The 12,348-nt window shown below is 35.6% G+C and overlaps 1 protein-coding gene across 1 annotated transcript in view; it reads right to left on the bottom strand.

Annotated features, from left to right (window-relative positions):
• Nucleotides 1-12,348, bottom strand: part of BPTF (bromodomain PHD finger transcription factor) — a 130,017-nt gene that overhangs the window by 57,819 nt on the left and 59,850 nt on the right. Inside the window, 5 exon segments of the mRNA XM_011368578.2 lie at nt 3,106-3,205; nt 7,374-7,543; nt 8,488-8,621; nt 9,093-9,448; nt 10,776-10,963. Of these exon segments, the coding sequence (XP_011366880.1) occupies nt 3,106-3,205; nt 7,374-7,543; nt 8,488-8,621; nt 9,093-9,448; nt 10,776-10,963 (948 nt within the window).

The following is a 12,348-nucleotide window of genomic DNA, read 5'->3' as shown; positions in this document are numbered from 1 at the left end:
AAGTTTTTAATTAACGAATAACTGCACTAGGAGATCTCACCATACCAGAGGATAACAAATCTCTTAAAGAATTAAATAATATACTCCTGCATGGACATACTATAATTTATTAAACCAGTTCCCTATTAAAGGGAATACTTTATTTCCTTCCCTCCAAATAAGACCAACGGATTAAAAAACTTTTATTTAATCAACCAATATTTCTGATCCTTTCTATCCAGCACTGGGGATTTTAAAGCCTTCACAGGGTCCACTAGCATAGAATTCAGGCTTCCTACATCCACAGAGAAGGGAGCCACATGTCTCCTGCTTTTGGGTGAGAAGGGCTACAAAGGAAGGACCACACTGATTAGGCATCAATCATTAGTCATAGGATGCAAGCCACACTCTTTTTTCAGGCAGGCCCAGCAATAAAGGCATGGGCAGTCCTGGAGTAAGACTCTACATTAAGGTGTTAAGACTGGATTTTCATAACGGGACTATTTCCCATAATCAGGGACATTAACCAATACCTATGGAGAGAACAGTTCCTGGTCCTAAGCTCTGGTGGTAGAAGACTTGCTTTTTATCACACTCCACCTAGTTGTACCCAATTCTGCACGCACAGGTATGCAGAGAAAATAAAGAGATCTTTTGTCAACTCAGGGGAGAGGGACATGCTAGTAAGCTATAAGAGGGGATTTAATTCTCTTTATTTCCACCACTTATCTCTACTTTCAAGACAGCTTTGTGTCCCTGTGACTATAAAATCCTAGAATCTAGCCTCCCCCAGGCTGACAGAACTCATGTTTGTTACCTGCAAACAACTAGCATAGCACACATTCCTTCTTCCCTCACAATTGATGGGCGGAGAGGAAAGGGAGTGGATTCTCACCAGGGACTAACTCGCTGACTCAAAAACCACCGATCTGCTATCACTCTTGGAACCAGGGAGTGGGGCAGGCTCTGTAGGCACAGCATAGTGGATACCCGACAGCCTCAGCCCACCAGAGTAAGGGGAGGCATGCCTGAGCCAGGACCAGGTAGCATCTCTCAGTAGCGGTTTTGTAGGCTCAGCTTTACACACAAGGTCAGGTCCAGCACAGCAACTGATCCATCTTCACAGACAGTGGCCAGGAATGGAGCACCTTGTGGGGAGAATACCAGTGTGGTGACCTTGTGCGTGCTCACGGCTGGGCTGGACACTCAGCTTGTGCTCTTGTTATTAACATGGGAAACAGGTCGTTTTCACCACCAAAGGCTTTATTTACTTTGCTGGGATACCGGGCCAGTGACATGATATTGTAGTTAATCTGTGACGTTAGCTAACTCAGAGTAACTTCTATTCCCACTGCCACTGAAACAACACTTAAGGGAAAAGGCAGCAACAAAGGAGCTCTGAAGGAGTTCAATTCCATTTGGCTGGGCTGGTCCTGCACAGCCTCCAGGTGCTGCTCCATCCTGGTGGGCGCACTGGGCGGCAGGTGGTCCTTCCAGATCTCCGCAAGTCCCTGGAGAGCCAGACCAGGAGTATGATGCACTGAGCTTCAACTCCACTCCCGGTCCCAGTGTGGTGCCCAGGGCGGTATTGTGTTTGTTTGCCATTACAAAGCTACAATAAGCAATGTTTCATGTCTTGTCTTGGTCAGCTTGGGGAGTATCGCCCTACCCAGTGCGGAGATGGCTAAGTCCAAAGGTTCTTGCACTTAAGATGCTGATAGTACTAACTGCTCTTCAGAATCGTACACTTTACACAGCCATCGATGATAAAGCCATCCTGCTTTTCCACACCTTCACATAAGTTAGTACCAAACTTCTAAATCAGCCCATCGAGAGATAAGAAATACTATCCCAGGGATTTGATTTATATGTCTTTTTTTTTTTTTAATGTCTACTGGCCTTGCACATTTATTTTTCTGCAAAATGCCTGTTCAAATCTTTTGTCTTGTCTGGACTATTATTAGTCCTTTTCATTTAAAAAAAGTCTTTGTAAATTAAGGAAATTTTCCATTTGTGGTGCAAATATTTTTCCTCAGTTTGTCATCTGTCTTTTGAGTTTGATTATACTACTATTTTTCCACTCAGGATTTTAAATACATGTATCCACTTTTTTCCTCTATGGCATCTGGCTTTTATATCTGTTTAAAAAGAAAGTACCACAACAAAAACACATTAATCCATGATTTCTTATTGAGGTTTTGTTGTTATTAGAGTGTATTTTTTTAAATCTTCATTTATTTGAACGTTTTTGCTGGGCAGGGATCTAGGTGACATTTTCCTCAATGTGCCCTCCTTCCTCCTCTGACATGGGATGCCATCAGAGCGAATCCCGCATGTGCCTGGGTCTACTCTTGGAGTTTCTGCTCGGTCCACCACTCTACTTCCGCTGTACCAATTATTTTGGTTACTGTAGCTTCAAAATATGTTCTAGCATGGATTCCTATTTTTTTAAATACTTAATTCCCCTTCTTGCACATTAATTTTTCTAGATGAAATTATTAGTACCATTTTGGTCAAGTCTCCCTGTCCCCCAAGAAGGAAAATCCTATTCACGATGCAAACAAGTATTAATTGATAGCTTATATATGTACCATCTTCTAAAATTTAATATACATATCTAAGCATATATCTTTTCATTTACTCAAAATAGCCTTGTATATCTTTGGTAAAGTTTTAATGATTTCTTTATATAATTCCGAATATTTCTTGTTAAATTTATTTCTGGTTGTTTGAGGGTATTTTGTTGTTTGGGGGATGTTTCCTTTCATTGTGTTTTTAAAAAATATTTAAAATATTTAAAAGGGTTGAGAAAAAAACCTTCATCAATAACCAACATATTGGAAGCTAGTGAGTCCCGCTCCCAGGGAATCGGTAGCCTAACTTCTGTGTTGCCACCCTTTGCTTTTCTTTATGGTTTTAACACCCATGTATGCATCCCAAACAGTATAAAGTTTGACTTTTGAAAACTCAGCAGCAAGAATAAAACTAGCTGCATGATCAAAAGAGCAACATTGTCACTATTAAAAGGTTCCTGGGGAAAAAATAAACTTGTTTCTGGGTCACAGTTTACAAATTTACAAGAGCCCTTCCTGGTGAAACCCAAGGCCTGGAAGACACCCTGCTCACCGCACCGGGAACTCTGGCAGGATCGTGTAAACTGCACACTACAGAGACAGATCTGAAGAAGACCGTTCTGTAGTTCCTGCTTCTGTGCTTTTTGAAGAGTCTATGGTGTAAAACTTGTGAAAATTCTTAAGTTCTCCTCACTGACTTGGGATTTGGCCTTCTTGGGTAGGTTATCTAGCATCTGTCCACCTGCATTACTGCTTCTAGTTTTACTGATGCTGTAATCTCTGTTGTTCCCCTTGTCCCCTTACCCAAATCCCTTTGCCATAGTTTTGGTGGAGTTCAGCAAGGGAGCAAAGATAAATGTGTTTATTCAATTTGTTATTTTAAATCAGAACTCCCATTTTCTACATGGTCACTGTTTTATACATAAAGCCTATTGTTCAGAATGGCAGTCACCTTATTTAATTTTCATATTGTTTCTGATAATTTTTCAATTTCATGGGTTTTCTAAGTATATAATTAGATCAGCTGCATAATAATTGTGCCTCTGTTAATATATATTTCCTGACAAACTGCACTGGTTAATACTTTTAAGAAACGTTAAAAATTAGCAGTGATAATTGTCTTCTTTGTTTTGTGCCACCTAAATGTTCATGGGAATGCTTCAAGAGTCTCACCAAAAAGCATGACGGTTTGGTTTGAAATATATCTTTACAAAGAAACAACAAAGTCTATTCATCTATTCCTATTTACTAAGTTTTTTTAAAACCAAGAATAACAAACTTATAGCTCATTAATAAAACGAATAACTTCTTGGCATCTAATGAGATGATCAAGGTTTTCCTTGATGTCTTACAAGAGCATGTTATTAACGATCTCCTAAGAATGAACAAACCTGCCATACTTAGGTGACGCCAAGGCAGCCACGATTTATTATTCTCTTAATTTACTTCTGAATATATTTGCCAACTTTTTGTTTAAGATTTCTTGAATGCACATCCATTTGTCACTAAACATTAATCTATGATAAATATTAATAAAGGAGACAGGACCATAATTTTCCATTTATCTATTTCTATTTATCAAGTTTTATAAGTTTCACACTAACAGAAGTAATAATCTACAAGATTTCTTTCTTTTTCTATTTTGTGAAAGAGTTTAAATAGAATTATCTGTTTTCTGAAATTCGAAGAACATCCTTACGGGGTCATCCGGTCCTGCCCATCTCCAGTGATATCCTGAACCGGAAATCCTTTTCCTGCCTGACAAGAGTGTGGCTTATGCTCTGCTCAGTCCAATGACTGAGATTTGGGGGCTCCTCCCCAACTCTTCTCCTACCCAAAAGTAGAAGCCCAGCAGGCCTTCTTCTCTGTGATGCAGTAGGCCTGAATACTATGTTAGTGGACTCTTTGAAGGTTTAAAAATCTCTAGTACCAGTGAGAATCAGAAATACTGGTTGTTAGGTCCCTTTTCTTATTCTTGAGATTATTTGTGCTTTCTCTTCCCCGCCCCCCATTACCTGATAATCTCATTAGAGGTTTGTAAATTATAATAATATCTAAGGTATGTTTATTTTCTATTTCATCAAATATTTAATATTTCTTAAAATTTCCTTTCTTGGAGTTGATGTCTTGAGATGTATGCCTAACAAATTAATTTGCAGTTTTTCTTTTCTAATGTAAATGCTGAAGGCTACCAATTTCCCCTGGGTACTTTTTAGTTGCATCCCCCAAATTTCAATATATGTAACTGTTCTCATGAACATTCAAAATGTTTTCTAGTTTCCATTATGATGTTTCTTTAACCATTTTTTATTTATTTAGAAGTGTATTTCTTAAGTTTCAAGCATATAACTTTGCATCCCTTTAAACTTTTACCACAAATGTCTATATCCCTAAACAATTCTGTAACATTATAACAGTGCACATGCTTTTAAATTTGACATAAATGGAATCATACTCCATGTATTTTTTAGGAAAATAATTATCTGTGTTGTACAGTTATGAGATTCAGTGTCATTGACCCTTGTTGTTCTAGTTTGTTTTTCACTACTGTATGGTAGTCCTTCAGCGAATGACACCACAATTTAAACATGCCTCATTATGGGCATTTAGGGGCTGTTCCCAAATTTCATCATTACAAAATATTATAAGGAATATATCTTTCTACATGTCTTTCACTTACTCATGTAAGGTTTCTCTAAGGTATCTAGTTAGGAGTAGAATTGCATTTTTGACTTTGTTTTTACCAAAAACTGATCTCCAATGTGCTTGCAGCAACCATTATACTAGTTGCTCTTTTATCAGCAATGTATCAGAATTCTCCTACTAGTATGTCACGTTATTTGCCAATACTATAAATTTCTGACAATCTGATGGATGTGAAATAATAAGCCCTAGTTTTAATGTGCATTTTCCCCACGTTATCACAAAGGTTAAGCATCTTTTCATGTCTTTTGGGGTATTTGTGTCTCCTCTCTTGTGAATTGTTCGTACCCTTGGATATTTTTCATACTAAATGGTTCGATTTTTTTTCTTATTGAACTGAAGTTCTTGAATATATTGTAGATATTAACTTTTTGATTTTAGTATAATAAAACAATAAAAATATCTTCATCCAGTCTTTGACTAAGGTCTTTTAGAATGATACATTATTATAAAACAACAGAAAATAATCCACTATTACTGATATATACATGTGTGATAAAACTACATAGTTAAAGGAAGGTTATAACAAAACATGAACTTAAAAATTATAGTTATTTCTCATGACGGGCAAGATAATGTGAATGGAAAGTAGACACAATGTTAATGTTATTTTTAAACTGAGTGATGAATTCACAGATGTTCATTTTATTACTACCCATTACAGCCTACATATGACATGTAAGCTTATGTATGTATAACCATATTAAACATACACAGACACATACATGCACTCATTCTCATTGGACAGATAACATGCTTACAAATGAAAGAAATAATGCCCGCCTTTAGGTATGCTTTGGGAAATATTGAATGAATTAGGAAGGAAAGAAGATAAGAGAAAGAGAAAAAGAAGAAAGTATGGAAGGAAGTAAGCGAGGAAGAAAAAGCATAAGAAGAGGCGAGAAGAAAAGGGAAAAAAGAAGGAGGTGAAGGGAGGAGGGAGAAACTGGAGGGAGAGAAGGAGAGAACTTTCTTTATTCCAGGGTCATAATCTCTTATATCTTCTTAAATTTTAAAGTTTTGCTAGGATTTACTCTACCTGTATGATATAGAGAACTTTCTACTGTATAGATAAGTAATTGCCTCATCACCTTATATTAAATAGTTCATCCTTTCTAATGCTACTTCCATTATAAATTGTATTTCCATACTCAGTTGGTCTCTTTCTGGACTGTTTATTCTGTACCACTGGTCTATTTGTTTGTCTTTGCATCTATATTACAGTATTATTAGAGCTATCCAATATAAGTTTTGTTACCTGGTAGGTCAAATCCTTCCACCTTGCCCTTCAAATTTACTTTTTCTCTTATTGCCCCTTTCCTATAAATTGTCTAATCATCTTGTCAATTTCTACAGAAAATTCAATTATAATTATCAATGATATTGAAATTAATTTATGTATTAACATGAGAAAAACTGACATTGAGTCAAGACGCTGAGTCTTCCTACATATGAACATAAGATATATTTCCATTTATTTAGGTATTCTAATGTTTTTCAACAAAGACTATAATTTTCTCAAAAAAGATCCTAATTTACTAATATTTTTAAATATTCTGCAACTGTTAGATATTCAGATTGCTCTTAAAGCTTTATTATTGAATATCACAATGAATAAACATTTTATGAATAAAATATTTGGTTGAATTTCTAGATATTTCCTTAGGATCAGGTCTTAGAAGTTCGCCACCTAGAAGCTTTTGACCACAGTACTGCCAGAAGTGGAAGTCCTATTATTAACTTCTAATTTTCCTGAATCATGGTCTCTAATTTTTTTTAAAATGTAAAGTGTCCTATTTTATCTCACCTCATAATATTTAAAAAGAGTTCTTTCATATGTATTACCACATGTGCCAAACTTAAACAATTCATTGTATAATTTTATAACTCTACGTAACATGTTTAGAAGACTAGTCATAATGACAAACCAGGAAGGAAAAAAATTCCTCAATTTTTAAAAATAAAAATTAAATTTCATCTTCATTAGAATGTTTGATATTCAAAAACACATTTATAAAAGGTATAATTTAGTCATTTTAAGTTGTGTCTATGTATTTAGAGTTTTATTTAGCAACATTTAGCTTAGCTGTAGTTCCCGTAGTATTGATCTCTTGTCACCAGAGACATGGCTGCTTGGTCCACTAATACAAGTTCGGATGATCGCTGAATAGGAGAATGTTGGGAAAGAAAAGTTTGAGGCAAGTCTGGAGGTAAATGCAAGAAGGAACAAGAAAAATACATATCATCGCCGCACAACTGCTTCTGACTGTCTCCTTGCTCCATCCACCCTGATGAGAGATAGCAATAAAAGGTAGAATAAAGGTAAATCACCGCCCACTTAGCTCTCCTTTCTAAGGGTGCAGTCTGTGGCACCTTAACTTAACCCTGTTTTCGGTATCCTGGAAGAATTAAATCCATTCCATTCATGGAAGCCTCTACTGGTAGCAGCAATTACATTCAAAATAGGAGGAAAGAAAAAGAGAATAAAGTATCCAAAAGATTTATATGGGGAAAAGAAAACACCAAAGAAAACTAAGAGCAACATTTAGCAGATGAAAAATAATGTTTAGTAGGTATAAATTTACTTTTCTTAAAAACTTTTCATTGCAAAATAAAACAAATGTTGAAAGCAATACAAAAATATGTTTATATTTTAAAAAGTGCAGAGTTATACCTTTGGAGCCCAGTAAGTAGAATGATTTTTATTTTCCACACTGGATAATGATTTACATTTTTTATCATAAAGTTTATTTTAGTTTTGTAATAACTTTCTAAAGGCTAAAGTTAAAACAAATCTATTGGGCTGAAAGTATTCAAGCCATGAAATTTACCTATTTTGTTTAACCATCCACTGAAGTTGCACAGCTGAGTCTGCTTAGGAGCTGCATGATCTGTGCCAGACACTCAACTCTCAGTCTATCGGATCCCTAGCACAGTACCTGAAACATTCTAGAATACTCAAAAAATGAGTGTTCTTTCTATTCAATAAAATGCCTTTTACTTTTGAAAATATTTTTAATTTTCATATACTTGACCTGTTTTGATCTTCATTATCATCCTGTATCATAAGATCTAATGCTCGTTCATGTTTATGTCTCATAGAGGAGGAAAATGAGGCCAAAAAGAGTTAAGTCTTCAATATAGCCTTTTAAATACATTAATTTTCATTCTTCACAGACTAACCTTCCAAAAAGGAGTCTAGTACACCATTCACAGGGCTCAGAATTCACTTACCTGGTATGTCCTAAAGATTCCCGCCATATTGGTAGCATCACGACCGGTTTAACTGCACACTCCAAAATAGCTAAAGCCAATGCGAATTCTCTGGGTTTGCTACACATCTGAACTGCCTTGATCCAGTTTGCCCTGAAGGGAAAAAAATTATTTCACTTCCTTGATCTTAAATTAGAAGCACAAGAGTTATCATTCGCGATCCCTCCATCTTATAGGGCATATGTGTCTAGGCTGAGCAAATATAAATATACTGCTACTGGAAGTTTCTACCTCACGGAATCATAAATTTTGATCACTGGAAGGAATCCTAGAGATTAATTAGTCTTTCAACTTCTTAAACCTTCTACAGTGTTCTGGAACTTTGTCTGGCCTTCACTTGATTCCAGGGACAAAGACTCTGCTTTCTAGAAATCCCCCAAACGTTAGTGTTAACTCAGTAACTGAGAAGTACACTCACATCCCTAATGCCCTCAGTGTTTTGCTGACTAAACTGAATTCATTCAATTCATTGGTAATGACTGTTTAAAGTACAGACCTGCAATAATCATTCAGCAAACATTTAGTGTACTCACAGCAAAATAAATGAACCTTAGTTTCCTTTACCTGTGTGAAGCCCAATTGGGATGAAGAAAGGATGAAGGGATATTGTTTTCCAGTTGGGTGATAGTCAGTCTCAGAGTAGATATTGTAAGAACTTTGGACCCGTGGACAGAACCATTCCATTTAAACTCTCCTGCTGGAGTCAGACAGAATTTATGTGCAAGATGCCTTCTCTTATCATGGTCTTCTCTGTGCTGGTGCTTATTCAAAGCAAATGAATTGGTGGAGTACTGATTGTGGTAGACACGATACTTCCCTTCTTGACCCAACTTAAAATAATTGTTGATATTTCCTTTCATGACCACTTCCTTTTTGGTGCTCAACCGTGAAATTTCTCCTTGAGAGTTAACTACCAGTACCTGACCAAGAAAATAAAAAGGCTTGATTACTCACATCAAATATATATATTTGAGCATCTCTTTCAATAAGTTATAATTTATTATGCCAAATAATTAAGATATATCTTGTTACTGAACTTTTGAAGTTTAAAAGCTAAAGCTGATTGTTTTATATAATTAAACCACCAATATATGGCTGCAACCAATATATGGCTGCAAAAAACTTAATAATGTTTGACATTACTAAGTTAGTTTCATGTATTTCAAATATACACGCAAAACTACATGTGTAAAGCATTTACCAATCATAACTTCAAGCCTACAATAAATATACAGGTTAGGGAAAAAAGGAGGGCATTACAGGTACTATTCCCCAAAAGATATTTTCCTAAAAATGCCTCTTCTTCTGCTCCTTTCATCAACTCCAGCTTTAGTATAAGAGCCCACAGATATTCTAAAATAGTGTTTTCAAAGAGTTTACCCCAATCTCGTCAGTGGACTGTTAAATCAATAGCGGGTTTTATTCAGCTCCTTAAAAAAGTGGAATCTAATACAATAGACTAGACTAAAAGAGGAAATACCAGAGTATTCCCAAATAGTAAGGTAAAATACTATTTCTGGAAACTTGTGTGTGTACTGGGCTGCAGCAAAAAATGTCTCACTGAGGGTCAGAGTGAAAAAGAAGCTTGAAAGCTGCTGCTTTAAAGCTATTCCTATGGTGTTAAGAAAAGAACATTGTATGTTCTTGCATATCTACCCTGCAAATAATTCTCAAATCTGGGAGAAAAAGTTGTGGCCATTATTCTGTCACGATGGCTAGTTGCGGGGCAGAAATACTGAGTCCTAGCTTTAAAATTTTTCTTCATAACCAGAGCTGGGATGCAGTGCTGTTCTATGCACTGTATTCTACTATCAAGGGGTAAGTCCTACCCTTTAGCTTCAGGTTCACCTAAAATGATTATAGCGAGATCTGAGCATTAAATCATCTACAACTCTTTGATAAAGCCCACCCATAGCCTACTCATTACAATATGTGCAAAAACAAACAAACAAAAAACAAAACAACAAAAAAAACCCCCACAATCTCTTTAGAATTATATACAATAAAACTATATGGTAAGAAAGTATACCACCCATTTACAGTGTTTCTATGCATGAAATGTGAGTGCACAACTATATTTACCATAACATAAAACTAGCAATTTAATTGTTAGCCACTACACTCTTAGAAATGAAGAAAATACAATTCAAAAGTAGGTCTACAAAGTTCCTGCCCCTACTTGTAAGGTATGGTAAATAAACTTATTTTACATTCCAGAGATTTTAGTTTTAAACAGAAAGAACAAACCTCTTTGCCCTCCTTAAATAACTTATTTGCTTCATGGGCTGCGGCTGCCACCTGTTGGTTCTTCAACTGACTAAGTTTGCTGTCTGGATTCCGTAATCTGGTGATGATTCGAGTTGAACTAGATGCTCCTCTTGCACCTCCAGGAGACTCACTTATTTCCCCATTAGACTTCTCTGATTTGAAATCACCTATTATCAAATGAAAAGCCAAAAGTAACTGCTAACAGTAAGTAAATCACATACAATAATAACACTTGGGGCACATTTAAGATCTAGAAAGTACAAAAAAAAAAAAAAAAAGCCTTTGAAGAGCCAAAACAAATGCATTAATTCTTACAGATTTTACTTAAAATAAAGTATGTCAGAACTTTACTATGAGTCATTTATTATTTTACAGAAAATTCAAACATGGCAGTTTATCTGTTTCAAAGTTCTTCTATTAGAAAATAGGAAGGACTGCTACAAATTTACAACTAAACATAACGATTCAAAACGCACACTAATAAAATGTTGCCTTACATATTAAATGTGGACTTCTGTACAAAAGTAAAGGCTATAATTAATTTTAGAAAGATTTTCACTGAAATTGTTTAAATGTTTAATAGCTGAAAACTTATACATATAAATGGCAAGTGAATTTTTTCCTAAAGAATCTGTATAATTATCTGCATGTGAAAATCAACTGAATTTTTTTTTTAACATAATAAAGGCCTCTCACATTTTCATAGTAACTTAATTTTTTAAAGAGACAGATTTAACTGCCAAGGAGCAATTTCTGCTTTCTCATGAATCTCACTTCGGCTGAATATTGCTATACATTCTGAAACTACTGCATCACTATTCAATTTCCATTGGCCAGGTAATTGAACAAGACCTCATTTTTCTTTTTTAATTTAAAGCTTTTTAAAATTAAGGCAGTGTGGCATTGGCAAATGAAAAAGAAAACAGAAAACTTACCATACTCTATATTACAAAGATGGAATTTTAAGTAGAGAAAAAAATTGGATTTGGAAAACTGGCTATCCATTTTTAAAAATATAAAAGTTAAAACAATTCAATAAACATTTGTTAATTTAATATATTCGACACCCCTTCTTTCCTTTGGGGAGATGCTTTTCCCTAACTTCAATCATATGATTCCATCAGGGCTGCAAATACATATCTTGCCCCATGGGGTGAGCAATGTCACCCAGCTTTGACCAACAAATCACATCACTGGCTGGCCACAGTGATTGTCCCAGACCTGATCATGTAGTCGAAGTCATTCAGCATCCTACTCCAATTCTGAAAATCTGAAGATGGAGAAAGGGTCTTGTTTTTTGTATTAGTGAGCAGAAAGGTATAAATTAAAAGTTGGCTACTTTTACTCTATTAACATGGAGAAAACGTCTAACAATATGTGAGAATAAGCCCATCATGGTGGCAGGGGCAGGGGCTGAATGTGAGAGGAAGACTACTGATAACTTCATTTGGCTCCCTGGGTCCAATAATGCACCTGACGCTGTCATTACCTCTGAACTTCCCAACTGTATGAGCCAGTAAAATTCACCATTTTAAGCAAGTGTGGTGGATTT

This window comes from Pteropus vampyrus, unplaced genomic scaffold, assembly GCF_000151845.1.
Source record: "Pteropus vampyrus isolate Shadow unplaced genomic scaffold, Pvam_2.0 Scaffold143, whole genome shotgun sequence".
In the NCBI taxonomy this organism is placed as follows: Eukaryota; Metazoa; Chordata; class Mammalia; order Chiroptera; family Pteropodidae; genus Pteropus; species Pteropus vampyrus.
Note: the sequence above shows the minus strand (reverse complement) of the source record. Positions and strands in the feature narration are given on the sequence as shown.